The sequence below is a fragment of the Cynocephalus volans genome, chromosome 2 (genome assembly GCF_027409185.1).
Source record: "Cynocephalus volans isolate mCynVol1 chromosome 2, mCynVol1.pri, whole genome shotgun sequence".
In the NCBI taxonomy this organism is placed as follows: Eukaryota; Metazoa; Chordata; class Mammalia; order Dermoptera; family Cynocephalidae; genus Cynocephalus; species Cynocephalus volans.
This window is the reverse complement of record NC_084461.1, coordinates 207,528,855-207,548,758: the sequence shown is the minus strand read 5'-3', so window position 1 is coordinate 207,548,758 and position 19,904 is coordinate 207,528,855. Positions and strand designations below refer to the sequence as shown.

General features: G+C 37.9%; 1 protein-coding gene and 1 non-coding gene across 8 annotated transcripts in view; one reads left to right on the top strand and one right to left on the bottom strand.

The window, feature by feature from the left end:
• The window catches only part of SPECC1L (sperm antigen with calponin homology and coiled-coil domains 1 like), a 138,896-nt gene that overhangs the window by 80,315 nt on the left and 38,677 nt on the right, over nt 1-19,904 (bottom strand). For all 7 annotated transcript variants that reach the window (XM_063085323.1, XM_063085326.1, XM_063085324.1 and 4 more), the window contains 3 exons: nt 16,147-16,300; nt 10,582-12,212; nt 8,556-8,763 (listed from right to left, as the gene is read on the bottom strand). In XM_063085323.1, the coding sequence (XP_062941393.1) occupies nt 8,556-8,763; nt 10,582-12,212; nt 16,147-16,300 (1,993 nt within the window). The remainder of the gene's footprint in view (nt 1-8,555; nt 8,764-10,581; nt 12,213-16,146; nt 16,301-19,904) is intronic.
• TRNAI-GAU (transfer RNA isoleucine (anticodon GAU)) lies at nt 9,667-9,740 on the top strand. The gene has a single exon. It is a non-coding gene; the product is annotated as a tRNA-Ile (tRNA).

Genomic DNA, 19,904 nt, shown 5'->3' with positions numbered 1-19,904 from the left:
CTCACAATAGAAAGTGTGGAAAAACAGAAAAGGGTAACAAAAATAAGATTACCCATTATGTGCACTCACATATGTCTTTCCAGACTTCATACACGTGTACCATAGTTTTGTTTTATGCTTTTTTTAAAGAAAAATGGGATTATGGTATTTATACTGCTTTATAAGCTCTTATACTTAATAAGCCAATAATGAACACCTTTACCAATAAACAGATATGGAGCACCATTTTGATGACCATGTAGTATTCCATCAATTAGAAAATAAAATTGGCACATAAAATTGGAACTGTTAAAAGGAGATTGCTAAAATAATCTTGATGTATCCAATTGTTCCAATTTAATGTTATAAACACAATGAATGTCTTTATACAATTGTTCAGGTATTACTTGAAGATACACTTCCAGAAGTAGAAAGAGTGATGAAGAACCATCTGAAACTATCAATAGGACCTGAACTAAACCATTAGAAGGTTTTCAACAGGACCTGAACTAATTCATTAGAAGGTTCAAGTATACAGAATTTTTTTTTTTTGAGAAGTCAGAAAGTTATTTATTGTACAGAATATGTTGAAATCCATATTTTTTAAGGAACACTATTATATCTGGCTATCATTTTGGTGTTATATTTTAAATTTTTATTGGTTTTTAACTATAAAGGTAACATACATGGCTCATACTGTACTGTCCTGTGGCTTTATTTCAGCTTAGGGCATTTCTCTGTGCCACCACACACAGACCTGCTTCATTTATCTTCACTGGTAAAATGGCAAATGGCAGAGTAAGAATGCATTCTAGGTTATTAACTAGATCTCAGCTGTTGAAAATATAGGTAGTTTCCAAGTTTGTGTGGTAACAAGTAATTCTGCAGCAGGCATCTACATCTATACATACATTTGCAACCTTGTAAGAATGTTTCTGAAAGGCAAATTTCTGGAAGTGGATTGCTAAGTCAGTGTCATACTTTTAAAATTTTGATCAATACTCTAAAAATGGCTGCAGCAATCCATACTCCTAACAGTATATGAAAAGACCCTTTTCTCCTCCTCTTGCATGTTATCAATCTTTTCAATTTTTGCACATCTAAGTGAAAACTGGCCTCGTTTTACTTTGTAGTTCTTTGCTTTTTAGTAAGTCAAGCATCTTTCTGTGTCTTTTTCTGACTTATCTACCCACATACTTTACTATTTAGCTAATGGATGGTCCTAGTCTTATGACATGTAGAATATCAATATTATTTGTTTAAATGTTACAAATATTTCTCTGTCATTTATTTATGATACTGTGGCAGAATTGAAAATTTCAATTACACATAGTCAAATATGAGACATTTTTTCTTTATGGCTTTTCGGTACTCTGCAATGTTTAGAAAGGCTTTTCCCACCACAGAATTATACAACTCTCCTCTGTTTCTTTCTGCTACTTCCCCAACTTCAAGCCAACCCTTGCTCACCACTGTCACTAGTGCTCTAAGTAAAAGACACAAGACCTGTGTTAAGTATCAGGCTCTAGCCACTATCTTAGGAACTACAGAGGGCAGGAAAGGCACTTATACTCAACTCCAAGCAAGCACAGAGCATTACTATGCAAACAGTAAATGGCTGATAAAGCCCTTGTGCCCTGAGGCAGGCCTGAGAACTCACTGACTCCCTTTTTTTTTTTTTTTTTTTGGCAGCTGGTCAGTTTGGGGATCCGAACCTCTGACCTGGTATTATTAGCTCCGCACTCTCCCCCCAAGTGAGATGCCACTATTTTTTTTTTTTTTTAATTGAATCAAAATCGATTATACGTATTTTTGGGGTTGAACACTGAGATATGTTGATTAAATCAATATTACTAGCATATATATTGTTACAAATCGTAATTATTCTTTATGCCCCTTGTCCAACCTCTCCTCTTCCCCCGTTCCCTCCTCCTCCCCCAATTGCCCTAGATTTCTTCTCTCCTTCTGAAAGAATAATGGTTACTCTGTTAACTTGTTGCCTAGATGATCTGTCCAATGCTGAGAGATGTGATCAGGTCCCCCCAATATTATCATAGAGCAGATGCTTCTTCTGTCACTCTGAAATGGGTTTTGTGGAAAGAGACATCCTCCTCTTTTCTTTGTATCTGCTGGTGACTCTTCTTGTGTGAATGCACTCCAGCAGTTGGCGGACCATCTGCGTGGTGGCTGTGGCATCTAGCCGCTTTTGCAGCAGCCATGGTTATTGTGGTGGCTATGGTGGGCCACCCATGTGAAGGTGCTGTTTTTGGCATGCTCCTTGGCACTGGCAGTATGCCTGGTTGTGGGGAGTGTTTGGTCCCCTTCTCCATGCCTGTGGTCCCTGGGCAGGCCCCAAGGTGCTGGTGCCATGTGCCTGGTTTTGGGAGAGGGGTCCAGTCCCCTTCTCCATGTCCTGGGTCCCTGGGTGGACTCTGAGGTGCTGGCATGGTGTGCCTGGTTGTGAGAGGGTGGTCCGGTCCTCTTCTCCACGCCCCGGGACAGTGGGTGGGCTCCGAGGTGCTGGCTTGTTGTGCCTGGTTGTGGGAGGGAGGTCCGGTCCCCTTCTCCATGCCTTGGGTCCCTGAGTGGGCCCTGAAGCTCTGGGGCAGTGTGCCTGGTTGTGGCAGAGAAGTCCATTCCCCTTCTCCATGCTTCAGGTCCCCAGGCTGGCCTCAAGGTACTGATGCAATTTGCCTGGAAGTGGGAGTGGGGTCCAGTCCCCAGATCCAAGCCTCCAGTTCCCAGGAAGACCCCAAGGTGCTGGTGGTGTGCCTGGGCCAGAACTAATTTTTTGTCCTTTGCTTCAAGCATGGGGGAACTTCCTGTGGGAATCAGTACTTGAGCTGTGTGGTTGTTTAAATTGCTACTTTGCTGCTGTTTCCCTAGGGAAGGCTTTTTGTGCAGCTCAGGGTTTAATGGTTGACCTTATAGGTACTTCCGGCTCTCTAGAGACCCGGTGGATCTGTGTTCTGTAGAATCTCTGATCTGGGCCTGAGTTTTTTCATCAAACGGCACCCCATGCAGTTCTGCATTCCTGACCAGTCTCCTCTGAGTGGTCCTGTGCTGATTGGGGGGCAGGTCGGCTGTCCTTGCTATGTCCCAGTGTTCTGCCGGTGGGCCCATCTCCCCCACCGCCCATGCTCCAAACACTTCCCATGGGATGGACCACGCACTGGTCCCTTGTAATGACTCACCGGCCTCTGAATGGCTCCCTTTTTTCAGTTGTTCTGGCTCCTCGCTCCTGCGTGGGTCCACGGGAACTCTGTCAGTGGTCTTGCTGTCCCAGGGGCCACCAAGGCCCTCTTCTCCCTTACCGCCTCCAAGTAACTCCATCTGACGGGCACAGCTGCTGCTCCTGCCGGCTCCTGCTCCATGCACTCATCAGCTCGAGCCTTAAAGCAGCCGTGGCCCGAAATGCTCAGAACAGTTTTTTCTTTCTCTCATCATGGTTTCTCCCGCCTTCATGAACTCCGTAGGTCTCTCCTCCTCTTCCCCTGAGCTCCAGTGGCTCCAGTTTGGCTGATGTTACATTCTTATAGTTGTAAATTTGGTTGATTTGTGGGAGAGAGTGACGCTGCGGACCGTCTATTCCGCCACTTTGATTGGATCTCTCGAAATGCCACTATTCTTGAAACCAATCAGCTCTGGCTTGCTGGACTGGTGATGAAGTCCTTAACCTTATTTCTCTGGGCTCAGCTGACCTGCTTCATTCTTCTGTTTCTCTTTTAAGATATTAAAATGTCCTGGTTGGTCTTTCTTACTTATAAAGGACAAGAATAATTCATAGCCTTGCCCCTCAATATATCGACTAGGTGAAGGCCCTGTTGATGACACATGCCTACAGGGGAGATCCCTCTGGATGAACAAAAGGGGAACAGGCAGCACTAACCAAGGCAACAGGTGGTGAATCCACTTTACTTCTGGGCTAAACTGTCTTTCCCTTTATGTGGTTTTCTCTTCAAGACCACACGGCAGCCTGCAGTTACTTCAGGCACTGGTTCAGTTCTCTTTCTGATACCAAAGCCATGCTAAGAGCCTCTGGCACCATATTCTCCACTTATTTAAAGAGTTTGGGCCTGCAGCAGGCTGGGGGCAAATACCACATCTAGTACCCAATGAGGAGAGGAAGGCACATGGTTCTGGTAATCCTTACGCACCATGGCCTGCACCTCCTGCTCTTCCTGGTCCCTACTTTGAACTGAAGGTTTTAATCCCCCCATCCCCAAAGTTTTGCTGGGAACATCATTACTCAGAGCTTCAATGTTCTCCTGGACTGTAAGTTTTTCTGCTGTTTAATTTCTCCTTATTCCCAATTCCATCTGCTGTCTATATTCCAGAAATCACAGTAGTCCCCTTTATCTGTAGTTTAATCTTTCGTGATTTCAGTTACCAGTGGTCACCACAGTCTAAAAATATTAAATTAAAAATTCCAGAAATAAATAATTCATAAGTTTTAAACTGCCCACCATTCTGAGTAGCATGATGAAATCTAGCACCGTTCCATTCCATTTCCTCTTCATCACAAGAAGACAAAGGGCGAGTATGGTACAGAAAGATATTTTGAGAAGGGGGAAAGTGAGAGGCTAATAATGAATACAAAGTTATAGCTAGACAGAAAAAATAAGTTATATCGGTATATAGTCAACACAGGAATCTATAATTAACAATGATTTACTGCATATGTTATCAAACAACCAGAAGAGAGATCAAATGTTCACATCACAAAGAAATAATTAAGTTTTATAATGATGAATATGCTAATTGCCCTGATTAGATCATCAGGCATTGTATAGACATACTGAAATACAACTCTGTACCCCATAAATATGTACAATCAATACATTTCAATAAAAAAATTAAAGAAAAAAGAACAGTACAGACACACATACACAAAAATATATTTAGGAGGGGACCACATTCACATAACTTTTATTACAGTATACTGCTGTAATTGTTCCATTTTATTATTACTGTTGTTAATCTCTTACGGTGCCTAATTTACAAATTAAACCTTACCACAGGTATGTATGTATGGGAAAACAACATAACATACATAGGGTTCAGTCCTATCCATGGTTTCAAGCATCTACATACATCTTAGAATGTATCCCCCACAGATAAGGGAAATTCTTCATCTACTGATAACATCCTTGCCCTGTTTTCTATCTCAGTTTTAGGTTCATCACAATTTTCATTTTTCTTCTGCCATGTAAATAGAACTTTGGGAAGTAAAGGAAGTATATGTGTGATCTCAGGTCATCACCTTGAACTGGAAGTCTTAAGTGTGTTTTTACATCAGATCTTTCCAGCTTATTTGCTAAGTTCAAGAAATACTGACAAGCATTGAAGGCCAGGTCTAAGCAGTGTGACACTGATGTGATCTGGGAGCCTTCTGGAACTTTAATAATATATATAATACTGTTTGATATTATCCCACAAGTCACTAAGCTCTATTCATTTTTTTTCAGTCTTTTCTCTCCCTGTGCCTCAGATTGGATAATTACTGATTTATCTTCAAGGTCACTGGCTCTTCTATATCTCTAATTTGCTGCTTAGATGATTCAGCAAACCTTTTATATTAGATGTAACATTTTTCAGTTCTATAATTCCATTATTTTTTAATAGTTTTTATTCCTCTGCTGAGGTTTGCCATTTGTACCTGCATTACGAGTGTATTTTCCTCTGCATCCTTGAGCGCAGTTACAATAGCTGCTTTAAAATCCTATCTACTAGGGCTGGCCTGTGGCTCACTTGGGAGAGTGTCATGCTGATAACACCAAGTCAGGGGTTAAGATCACCTTACCAGTCATCTTTTAAAAAAAAATCCTATCCACTAATTCCAAAGTCAGAAAAAATCATCCCGGGGTAAATGAAGAGTGACTACTAATGGGTACAGAGTTTCTTTTTGGGATGATGAGAAAGTTCTAAAATTGATCTGTGGTTATGGTTGTTAAAACATTCCACAGGAGATAATCTTGATTTCTTAACTAACAACACCTCCTGTCTTCAAGTCCCCTATACAAAGCACTGACTTAGTATCTATCCAAAATGCTAGAAATTGCCCCCTTGCTAGAAAAAAAAAAAATTTAACTCCTACCAGACTAAGATATAACAACTAAATGCAATGTGTGAAATTTGTTTAGATCTTGATTCCTATTTTTAAAAACACTAAAAAAGACATTTTCAGGACCACTGGGAAAATCTGAATATGGGCTATTAGACGATACTAGGGAATTATGACTAATTTTACTAGATCTGGACTTAGTATCGTGGTTATGTGTTGTTTAGAAGTTGCATGTTGAAATACATAGCGGGTGAGTGTCATGAGGTCTACAGCTTATTGTAACCTAGTTCAGTGAAATACACATGTAAGGAAGGTGAACACTGTAAAGCATTAAAAATTGTCAAATATAGGCAGTGGGTGCTAACTGTACTATTCTTTATTTCTGTATATTTGAACTTTTGATTTCAAAAAATTGAGAGAAGCAAGATGACTAAAAAAAAAATTATTCATGATTTTCAGCCATTTCCTAATTAAAATGCACACAATGTTACTGTAACAATTTGTAAAATTTTGACCCAGCAATCCAGATCACCTAACATTTTTCTAGTATTGCTCCAATTACCACAAGGTGTCACTCTTTCCATCCTCAAAACAAAAGTTTGCAAGAGAAAAGGGTACAGTATTATTTCCAGTACATTAAATGGAAAGTACACTGAACTTCAAAGTTAATCTAGAACATGTTACGCTTAAGTAGAATCAGATAAATCCTCTCAAGTCACAATACAAACTAAACATAAATGTTAAACTAAAAGGTTTTTAAAACTTTAGATGAGAAAGTTCATCTCTATGACTCTACCATATTCTCCAAAAGATACAGTCCTATAGTCAGCTACTTTAGTACACAGAGGCCTCAGAATGCTCCAAATAATCTTGGAGTCAATTTACAGATGCTGGGTCAGCTAGCCAGAGCTCAGAATTGGCACAAGACACATTCAGGGGCTGCTCCAGCAAATGACCCACTGTCTCCTAGCATCCACACATGGGATCTGGTTCAATGCCACACTTGCCAATCAATACCCGGTCAAAGAATAATACACTAGTAGAGCCCAAAGGAGCAGTAGCATGAACCAAAAATTTAAAAAGCTGTAACCAATGAATTGAAAAAGATTACCCTCATCTACTTATCCATCCCCACCCGGGCAATATAAAAGTATTCTATGACTTAAAATTTGTTAACATTTGAGGGATCTAGATGAGGAATACATAAGAATTTTTTAAATGTATTATTTGTAAATAATTTCAAACTTACAAAAAGTTACAAAAATAGTACAAGGTACATCCACATACCATTTTACTCAGATTTGCCTATTGTTAACAGTTTAGCCATTTGTTTTTTTCAGTTGCTATCTCTATCTATCTATCTCTAATTTTTTTTCTGGAGCCATTTGAGGATACATATCATGGCCTTTTACCCCTAAATATTCAGTATGTGGTTCCTAAGAACAGGGATACTCTCTTACATAAATACAGTAATCAACATCACAAATTATACCGATATGATACCTATATCTAATCTATCATCCACATTCCAATTTTGTGATAATGCCCTTTTCACAGTATTTCCTCCCTGCAGTACCACACCTGTCTAGGCACGGGTATAATATTTAATTGTCATAGCTTCTTAGCCTCTTTTAATCTGGAACATTTTCATAGCTTTTGTCTTTTGTGACATTGGCATTTTTAAAGACTATAGCACTATCCCCCCCATGCCTCTGCTTTTAGAATATTCCACATTTTTTATCTAATATTTCTTTGTGATTAACTGAAGTTATACGTTAGTCAGAATATGGCCTAGCCAATGATGAGTCTAAATCTATGTCACTCACATAGTCATCCAAAGTATTACCCAATTTTTCCACTGTACAGTTACTGTTTTTCTCTTTTTCCTCATTTGCATGCAAATATCACATTCCTTATCAAAATTTCTATACAGCAATGCTTTGTACTATATTTTCAACTCTGATAAGTCTGAAATAATGAGAAAATAAAAGTTAAAAAAAATTTTAACATAAAAAATAAAAAACTTAAAACCTGAGTTATAATTCTACCGTGTTATAAAAATATTCATGATAAGAAGGAAAATCAGAAAAAGAAATAAAAACTGAACCTAAGATTATGCAGGATCAATATTTTTGTCTCAGTAAATTTGCAATCACTAGAAGTAAATTATCAATGGCGTTTTTAAGATCTAGGAAATAACAATCCCATTAGCTTTTCACTTAAATGATTTTCCTTAATTAGCTACAATTTTAAAGTAATGCTTCTACTTAACAGTTCTACTTTAGGAACAAAACACAGCAGTCCAAAGACTTTCAAATAATGTGCGAATTATACTTTTGCCATATTCATATTTCTGTACTTTTACCATATTCATATTTCTGCGAGCCAGCTGTGTGCTACTGCCTTTGGACTACTGTGCCAGTCAGAATTACTAGTTTTTACCAAATGTAAACTATCTTCACATGTTAAAAGGGTAGGACAAAAGGGAATGAAAAGTTCTCTCATCACTTACTCTCTAAATCAGAAATAATGAGGTTGTCATGAAGTTTCACAGCTCGATGTTGTTCTACTTCGTCCTCAAGTTCAAAGATGGTTTCTTTCATGTCGCTCCTTTCTGTCTCTTTTTCTTCTAGCTCTGATCTTAATTTTTCTAATGTCATGTTCAAATCTTCAATTTGTTTCTTAGCTTCTTCTTGGAAGGCTCGGTATTCATCTTCCACCTATATAAAATTGTTTGTGCAGATATAGAAAAGTAAGAATTGTTCTAAGATAAATTCTAGAATTGAGGTACACACTATTTCAAACGGAAGGTAAGCGTAAGGTACTATGCATGAACTAAAACCACCTGTATGATAACTGTTAGAAAGCATGAAAAAGGCTCTTGCTTAGCCCTCACCATGTGATTGCCTGCATTGCCACAGGACTCTGTAGAGTTCCCACCAAGAAGAATGTGTCCCCTGACGTTGGATTTCCCAACCTCTAAACTGTAAGAAATAAATTTTGTTTCTTCATAAATTACCCAGTTTCAGGTATTCTATTATAAGCATCAGAAAATGGACTAATACACACTGTAAAACTTTAAGCAACCACTAAGATAACAAAACAAAGATGTATACCTAATAGAGTAACAAAGGAAATGAAATAAACTAAAAATGTAATAAAATATTGGCTAATCCAAAAAAGAGCATGAAAAAGCACTCTACAATAAGATTATAGATAATATGTTAAGCATAAACTGTTGCTTCATTCCTGAATGAAATTATATTGACATATCACTGAACTTAACCAGATTCTTTACAAGGAAATTTCTGAAATTTTCCCTTCTCCAAAGTTTGGACTGAAAGCATGCATTTGATTAATGATTAACATTCTTTCCTACAAAAATGTCTTCTTTGTGACAGTTTCAATATCAAATTGAAAATGGAAATATATAAAAATTCTCAAATAGTGTCTTTTCAAAAGTATTAGTTCATAGTGCCCTCAACATTCATACTCCAAGAAATAATATGTATCTCCTATAATTCTAAAAGTGATTACTAGAAAAATTTCTAGTCTAAACTATTCAAATTTTGGCCAAAGATATACTAATACTTCTTACTTTAAAAATAATTGCACTGGGGGCTGGCCAGTTGGTTCAGTTGGTTAGAATGTGGTGCTGATAACACCAAGGTCGAGGGTTCAATCCCTGTATTGGCCAGCTGCCAAAAAAAAAAAAAAGACCCTAAAAATCATTGCACTAAAAAAACAAGTAAATAAAAAGTGAGACACAATAATTAGATAATTCATGGAAATAAACACTTCATCAGCAACCACTCAGGGTACAGAGCCCCAGCCAGAATGCCAGCAACCCTGGGCAACACGTCTGACTGAGTACTCACTATTATGCTGCATTCCTATAAAACAAAGGGACTGAACTTATGACCTCTCAGGTCCCTGCCAGCAACAAATCACAGACCTCTAAGAAATAGGACGCTCTATACTCCACACATATTTTTAACTCACAACGAACTCTATTTGAAAAACTACAACTATAGCAGGATGAGAAGTGGCAGGCATTGCTGATCCTATGGACTGGAATACATGCAATCCATCTATCTTACACTAAAATATGTTAGGGATAAGGATGTAAAATTGCATGACCCACTCCATGGGCATATCCCATAAGCAAGGACAAATTCTGGTGTTAACTGTAACTCTAACCACATCCTCTCAAAGACAAGAAAACAGTAATGAAATGCAAGTAAGAGTGACATTATTATAAGAATACTTTTCACTCTATTCCAATAAAAGAAAATAATTCCCAAACTTTAAAAAAATCTGCTTAAAAAAAAAGCTAATGAGGGCTCGCTGGTTAGCTCAGTTGGTTAGAGTGTGGTGCTGATACACAAAGTCCTGGGTTCGATCCCTGTACTGGCCAGCAGCCAAAAAAAAAAAAAAAGGTAAATAATACACCAGACAAATGATCCTGATTTTCAGTATGCTGTGTATGGCAGCTGCATAATGCTAGTCTAGAACATTATTGTCTATTTAAACAATACCTTAGCAATGGTGTCCTGTAATCGATTGGCATCGTTTCTGGTATGAGCCAGATCTTCTTGCAGGTTACTAGCCAGAGTCTCTGCTTTTTCTTTGTCCAGCCTGACACTCTCCAGGAGATCCTGAATATCAGATTTGTCTCCAGAGTTATGAATAGAATATAGCTCTGCCACTTTCTGCTTTTCATTCTCCAGCTGGGCCTTCAGACGATTCATCTCTATCTGGTCACTGGCCACTGTGGCTTTGTACTCCTCTAATGTGGCTGCCAAGGCTGCTTTACCCTTCTGCTCAGACTCAATAATTCGCTCCATGTGGTGACTGCGCTCCTTGAGCGCCCCTATCATTTCCTGAGCTTCCTTGTTGTCTTGTTCTGCCATTTTCAAAGTATTACTCAAATGCTGCTGGACACCAAGGAGCTGTTCTCGTTCAAAACGGGCATTCTCAGCTAGGTCCATATACCGTTGTTCTAATTCCATATAGCGTCCACTTTTTACATCTTCATCTATAACATAAGAAATGTGATGTTCATCTAGAAGGGAGCGGAAATATTCAATCTGTCGACTAAAGTGTTCCAATTTATCGCTTTGCTGACATAAAGATTCCATAAGAATAACCTTCTCCTCTCCGAGCCTTTCATTTTCATTATTCAGTTCTTGGGTGATCTGTTGTAAATCAGCTAGCTCTTGCAGAGTTGCCTGAAGTTCCTCACTCGTACTATGCTGGTTCTCTTCCATCTGGTGTATCCGTTCTGTCAAGCAAGCGACAGACACTTCACTGGCGTTCCCACTGCTCCCCTTCCGAGAGTGCTCTATGCTTGGGATGCCTTCAGACTCTGAGGATGACGGTGCATCCAGTGCATCATCGCTTGATGTGAGGGGCTGGTAAACCTCACTGCACTCACTGTCTAGGTTGTCCATAGAGTTACTGTGCTGATGGGCCATGAGCGTATTTTCATCTTGACTCAAGAGATCTTCCACTGACCCAGGGGCAGAGCCTTCCACTGAAGAAGTCAGAGTTCCTCCTCCATCGCTCTGGTTACCAGGGGCGATTTCTGGGCTCAGGGACTGATAGCCAAACAGTTTTTCAGAATTGTCTAACCTCTGCTCTAGGGAAAAACCCAATGCATTCAACCTGTCCTTTAACATTCTGTTTTCATTTTTCAGCTGGTTGAGTTCTTCACGAATGGCAGTATTCTGTTCCTGTAACTGCAATAAAGTGGACTCAACATCAGTTGGCTGGTGAGAGATAATGGTTTCCTTCTCAGATTTTTCATCGCCCTCAGAGTGATCCTCATTAATGCCCAGCTGAGCACGCATGTCTCGGAGTTCATTTCTCAAGTGTAAAATTTCCACATCCTTTGTTTTTGCCAGCGTGAGAAGATCTTTCACTTTGGCTTCCAAAGCAGCTTTGTCACTGATCTGATTGTCCGATTTAGACTTGCTCATGCGAATATCACATTCTATAGCAGTGCGACTGCGGGAACGTTTAGCCAGTGCCACGTCATTAGCTCCCTGACCTGCAGAAGGTAGTTTTTTGCTCTGGTTTAGTCGAGTACGTTCACGTAATCTTTCTCTAGTAGAACTGGATTCTTTATTACCTGCAGAAGTGCTCCGCTTGGTTGAAGAACTCGTGCCTATGGGTTTGAAACAAAGAATTTAAGGCAAAAATATCAGCAATAAAAAAGCATATATAGTTCATGCACCAGGACTAATGAGATAAAATCTAGGATCTACACATTGATTTAGACCCACAATAATCTTGCCTTACAGTCACTTTAAAATTCAGTTTCCTCAAAACCAGATCTTTCATCTTTTAACTATCAATGGAAAAGAAGTTATATACTTTATTGAACAGTGTAAAAGGATAAATTTTATTGAATGTGAATTATATGTCAATAAAACTGTTGTTTAAATTATACACATTAACTTGAATCCAAAAGCAGGGCTTTAAACAGTTGGCCAGGGGCATAATATTCTAGGACCAGCTAGATGAAGATGATTCTAGAATTAGCTGGTCAGGTGGCAAACTAACTATAAACAGATGGTGAAAGGAGAGCACAGGTGGAAAAGAAGGGAAAGGCATCCTATGGACAAACCAAAAATCTAAGCTACCTACAAGAAACACAAAAATTATGACTAAAGTAAATGCAAAAAAGTTTTCACACCATAGAATACCACATACATAGTAACAATAATTATAACAACCATGCCTAACACATACCTAGCACTTATTCCAAACACAGTCATTAACACTTCATATACATTAATTTATATAAGCCTCATCAAAACTCTGAGGTTGGTGCTATTATCATCCTGTTTCACAGGTGAAGAAACTTTGACATGGAGATGTAAAATAATTTGCCAACTTCCCATAGGTAATAAATGGATGAGCCAAGATTCAAACTCAGGCAGTCTGGCTCCAGAATTTGCAACTTAACCAGTATGTTATATCGCCTCTCTAAATGTTAAGAAACAATGATGCGTTAATGTTAAGTAATGAGATGTGTCGATCAAATCTGTTTCACAAATCACCCTATTACTTAGCTGTAAAAATTTTAAACCTGTCAAAACAATTGACATGATCACTTACTGAATACGAGAAGAATAGGAATATGTTAAAACACCCATAAATACTTAAGAATTAAACAGAATTTTTTCATTTTTAAAAATAAGATCTAGATATAATCAGTAAATATTTTTAAAGAACCTCCTGGTTCTCTGTGCAGTGGGCAGCAGGCTGTGGAGGTAACAGGGAGCAAATGGTCTACGTGATGCAGGAAGATAGCCACTAATCTTGCCATGGATGGGGTGTAGAGGAGAGGGAATTCAGGCTGGTCACAAGTCAGACAAGGATGAGGAAGTAGAAGTGAGCACAGCACAGAAAGGAAAAGTAAGGTTACACTCTTAATGGAAGCTGTAGCAGAATGTTTATATAGAACCCTGAACATCAGGCAGAATTCAGTGAGTCACAGGAAGTCAATAAATGTTCTTGAGCAGGGAACAAACATAACAAAAAGCATTTTTATCGAGATGAATCTAGAGGACAGTGAATGGAACATCTGAGAAAGAAAGCAGAGTAGAAGGGCTTATATTCAGGGGGTGGCACTAAGAACAGAGAAGGGATAATAAATCTGTGACAGGTTTTAAAAGCAGATGTAACAGGATTAGAAGAAACAACTATATATGGAGGCCAAAAAAGGAAAAGGATGATATAACTTGTTCCCCCCAACATTAATTCCCTTCCCCATTTCTGTAAATGGCACCATCATCCTTCTTGTCTAAACCAAAAACCTTCCCAAAAAACAAAGATCTGTGCATGTTTGATAGACAAAAGGAAAGGAGCCAATAAGGAGGGAAGGACTGATAATGCCCCCAAATGAAAGGAGAGGTAAAGAAACAAGAGGAGAGGAAGAGACCAAACACAAAGAAGAAAAACCTCCCTTGTGGGATTACTGTGATGAGTGAGTAGACAGAATAATCTGAGGTAAAGATAAGTGAATTGGTACCTTGAAATCAAACACCTTAGGGAACTCATTGGGAGTAAGTAAAGGTAGAGTAGGTGACTGAAAAATTAAGAATGTTGTTATGGGTTGAATTGTGCACCACTCCCTTGCCCCCAATTCATATGTCAAAGCCCTAAACCCCAGAACCTCAGAATGTGACTAAATCTGGAGACGGGGTAATTAAGTTAAAGAGGTAACTGAGGTGAAATGAAGTCATGAGGTGGGCCCTAATCCAACATGACTGGTGTCCTTATAAGAAGAGGGTATTAGGACACAGATACACACATAGTAACAACCCTGTGAAGACAAAGCAAGAATGCAGCTGTCTGCAAGGCAAAGAAAGAGGCCTCAGGAGAAAGCAAATCTGCTAACACTTTATAATCTCGGACTTCCTGCCTCCAGAACTGTGAAATTTCTGCTGTTTAAGCCATCCAGTGTGTGGTATTTTGTTATGGCAGCCCTGGCAAACTAACACATATATACAAAGCCATACTAAGGCTACTGATCCAGGGAGGCGATAACTGAATCCTGAGATCAGGTGGTAGTCAGCAAGGAACATTGTGTGCAAACACATGGAATCTTTCCCAGAACAATTCTAAAGGCAGGAAATAGGAAGAGATACAGATGGCAATAGAGTAATTTTCTTCTTACCACATAAGCTGTAGTATTAAATGTAGTGATGACCCCAGGCTTGGGAGTAAAAGACCTATAAAGTTCAGTCCTTGCTCCACCACCAGCCTGTGGCCTAGTTCAAAATGGGTCCCCAATAAATATTTACTGATCAAATGAATGCACGGCCTTGGGCAAGATGCTTAAGTTTTCTCATCTCTAAAATGAGGATACTCATAATCTCCACCTCAGAGAGCTACAGTAAGAATAAAATGAAACAATGCCCACAAAGCACAAAGTAAGGAGGTAAATATTCCCTCTTGTTATTCACACCACAGCTCTATCATAATTAATAGTGGGGCATGACATAGGATAGAAAGAAGAGTCTGCAGGTCAAAGCAGGAGAAAGGACAACAGGTAAACCCAAGAAGGGATAAGAGCCTAAATGATGATAGAAGAGGATCTGCTATCATTTTTGCCAATCTGCTTTCATAAGCTTTATTACAAACATGATCTTATACTTACTACAAGTTCTACAGTTTTTTTCTACAGATGTAAAAAGTAAAACATGATAACATTACTCCTATAACGTACAACGAGTTAATTTATCAACTCTATCAAATCTCAAAACAAACAGCTGCTAAATGAAGAAAGAATGTTAGAATTAGAATAAATGAATCTAGGCACTGATCAAAGGACAACCAGAAATATCGTGCCTCCTGACAGATAGACGCACCATCACCTATAAAGGAGTCTGTGATAAAAAAAAAATTTTTTTAAAAAGGAACCTGAACATGTCCCATCAGGGCTCTGGATCTAATGCAACTTACAGTAAACAGAGAGGACAAAGGATAATGATTGAGGATATCATGGGGATGTTATGACATCAAAATCTAGATCCTGGGAAACTCTACAGGTCAAATGAACAGTTTCTTAAAAAAATTAAATTACAAGAAAAAAGGGGGTAAACCCATAGATTTAAAAAAAATCTTAAGAGGCACATCAGCCAATTATTATATGGGAATCTTATGGGAATCTTGATCCAAACAAAAATAGACAGTAAAAAAAAAAAAAAAAATCCCATCATTTATGAGACTGTGGGATATTTAAATATTTATTGAATATATGATTTAAGAAATGATTATTAATTATTTTAAGGACTGATAATGGTATTGTGATTATGTTTTTAAAAGAAGTCTTATCTAATATAATGAAATAGTCATAGATGAAATTATATAATGTCTGAGATGTTTCAAAATAATAAGGGAGGGTGGGTTTCAAGGAGTTAATATTGGCTATGAGTTTATAATGGTGATGAGTACATGAAATACCAATCTGTCTACTTTTGTATATGTTTGAAATTTTTAATAATGAGATAGAACACCCTAAATACCAATGCACTCTGCCTATTCAAACAAAAAAGGAGTTGAAATCTTAGACTGAATGCTACCCATACCTGTGTTAATCTTGGATTTGTTCTCCACGGTGGTCATGGCAGGGACAGATGCCGAAGGTGGTGCAGATGGGCAGGTGCTTTTCCTTCCTTTAACACCATTAGTCACCGTTACCCCACCAGCCATTCCAGCTAAAAGGTCATCACTGCTCTTGGTCTAGAAGCAACAAAAAATAAAAACAAATGGACTAGATGAAGCAAGATTAAACAATATTGAGACTAAACAAAGCTCTTGATTTTGATACTGAGTTCAAGAGCTCTACAAAGACTTTCTGAGGGTAAACAGCACACCATACTGTCCTACAGAAACAGAATCTCCTAACAGGTTTATAGATAATCACACCCCTCTTTTTAAAATACAAAAATCATACACATAATCAAAGATTTTATAGAAGCCTGCTGGGTGCCCACACGTGCCAGATTCAGTGAGTAACTGGAAAAAGTGAAGACATTATCCCTGTTACTCCTCCTAGGACATGACTTATGAATAAGAATCATTTTAGTGATGCCATACAGGCTACTGCAAGAAGTTCTATAATGCCACAGGAAAGTGTCACCTTGCAATTGCTAGAGAGAAATATCATTACAAGTCAAATCTTCATTGCTCTAAAGTGATTCAATGATGGAGCCAATATCTAAAAGAAATTATTCTGAAATTTATCTTTTTTACCCTATCTAATTCTCTAGTAGTCAAGTTTAAGCCAAAATTGAAAAGAAGATCTTTTTAAGGTCTGGGTGATATATTAATTAAAAAACTATAGATTTTATGGTTAGAGGAAGGATTAGTCTGGCTAAATTATCACACTACTTAAGAAAGACCATTTGCAATATTTCTTTACATTTTATAAAGACAATTTAAAAATATAGTGGGCTTTTTAAAAAGAAAAACACTATGGATAATGGGATTGGTTATAAAATTATTATTTAAGAAAAATAGTGAAGAAATCTGTTTTTACTTCTCCTAAAAATGAGAATACAGAGGAGTTAAAGATCTGTTGGGGGATAGGGGGGACAAAACAAAAAATTAATTTTTAATAAAAGAACCAAATAGTTTTCTCCCTTTAAGGTGAAGGTACAAGATAGCCAATTGATTTATCTGTCTTCTATCTGGAACCATGCTCTCTCTCAGATAATCATAATGAATTCATTTCTACAGGTTAAAATAAATGGCTCATAAGTAACTAATTTCTAAATTCTCTTCTGGTTCTAAATGTCAGTGACTTCACATAGAGTAGACTTCAGTTCTCATCATTTAATTATGAAAGTTATAATACAGTACCACCAGGTAGGTCAATCTATCTTATTTAAAAAGAGGCAGAAAATGGATCAATGTTTTTAATGAATTAAACAGAATTAAACTCTGATAATTAAGGATTATCACGTTAAGAGAAATGAAGAACATATAAAGAGGAAAAGGGCCACTGCATTAATCATGAAAGACTGTTTATACTCTTTACGAGCTGTTTCTGTTAATGAAAACCGTTCATCAACTACAATGCAAAAAAACTGGAAATCAAAAGTCATATCTCTTTCCTGTCAATCTGCCCCTCATCTATTAGTCAATAAATAAACTCAACATACTCATATTTTCAAATCATCTTTCATATTCCGTTAACAAAGATTATCTCTGAGCTAATTTTTCTTTCTCTGTAAGTTAAATATTCTTTCCTTTCATAACCATTACCTGAAAACCACCATACATAGTTATGTGAAAAGTGGCTTAATCATCCCCCTCCTCTGGCTACAATTTGTTACAAAAAGGCGTCTAAGTTAAGCATACATCAAGGCACCAAATCACAAACTCTGCACTTATAATGATAAGATAGTACAGTACTGCCACAAGAATAAACCAGTGAAATAATAAAAAGTCCATAAACTGCGTATATACAGACACTTGATTTATTACCAAGGAAGCCATGCAGAAAACATGGTCTTTCCAGTAAATAGTCCTAAGTCAATTGTATATTCATAAAAGGGGAGGAAGATGGAGTCAGGAATGAATCTTGAGGCCTATTTCACACCATATAAAAAATAAAGTCCAAGGTTTTCTAAATATGACTCAAGATCCTGAATCATAAAACAGAGAACTGATCAATTTGACTACATAAGAATAAAAATCTAACACCTAGGTCAAGGGCTTAGATCCCTATACTGGCCAGCTGCCAAAAAAAAAAAAAAAAAAAAGAATAAAAATCTAAAAAAAAAAATTTAATTAAAGAAAGTTTTAAAAATATTTTGCATGGCCAAATAAAAACATCATGAGTAAGTAAAAAAAAATGAAAAAATGGGAAAGAATATTTACAACATCTCATAGATGAAGGGCTAAGATCCCTAACACATAAAGAACTCTTTAAAATTGAGGGGGAAAAGACCAAAAACCAGAAAGAAAAATGAGCAAATGAATGAACAATCACACACAATCAATACACATACACACACAAATACATAAAAAGATGATCAATCTAACTCATGATAAGAGGAATACAAATTAAGCAGCACTGAGATAGCACTTGTCACCTATCAGTCTGGCAAAAATGAAAAAGTATCACAACACGTTCTTTTTTTATTTTATTTTATTTTTTTATTAGCATATTCATTGTTACAAATTACACTTGTTCTTTATGCCCCTTATCCAATCTCTACCCTTCCTCTTCTCCTTCCCTCCTTCCCCTTCCCCCTCTAGTAACCATAGATTTGGTCTCTCCATCTGACAGATTAACTGTTCCTCTGTTGGTTTGTTGCCTAGATGATCTGTCCAGTACTGAGACAGGTGTGATCAAGTCCTCCCCTATTATCGTAAGTCACATACTTCTTCTATTACTCTGGAGTGTGCTTTGTGGAGAAAGAGGACCTCTTTTTTTTTTAGTCTTCACTGGTGCCTCTCTTTGTGTCAGTGTGCAGTTGAGAATCTGGCGTGCCATCTGCATAGTGGCTGTGACTGCTGCTATAAAGACTAGCTGCTTTTATGGTAGCCAAGGCAACTGTAGTGACTATGGAGGACTACCTGCGTGAAAATGGTGTTGTTGGTGCACTCTTAACCTGGTTGCGGCTGTGTTAGGCTTCCCCCAGGACTCCACGCCTAAGGGCCCTACCAGGACCCCTGACAACACATTGTTTGGGGAAGAAAGTAGGGAAACAGGTACTCCTACAAGTTGCTGGTGGGAATGCACCTTGATATAAGCCTTATGAAAGGAATCAGGCAATATCTAACAAAACTACATGTGCATTTATCTTTTGCCTGGGACCTCTACTTCTACGAATTTAACCTGAAGACACAACTTCAATGATATAAAAATACACATACACAAGGTTATTCACAGCAGAATTGTTTTTCATTTGAAAATATTGGTATATCTTAAATGCCTATACACAGGTAAGTGTACACATTAGTGAACATAAAGTATTAAACAGTTATAAAAAAGAATAAGCAGACTGCTATAAATTGGTATGGAGAGGGCCAAGCCCGTGGCGCACTCGGTAGAGTGCTGCGCTGGGAGCGCGGCGACGCTCCCGCCGCGGGTTCGGATCCTATATAGGAATGGCCGGTGCACTCACTGGCTGAGTGCCGGTCACGAAAAAACGACAAAAAAATAAAATAAAATAAAATAAATTGGTATGGAGAGATTTCTAAAATACATCAAATGAAAATAAGCAAAGCACAAAAGAATATCTTATACCACCTTTTGTGTAAGAAAAAGGAAATAAAAAAAATATGTGTATCTGCTCATTTATACAAAACGAAACACAGTAAGGATTAACAA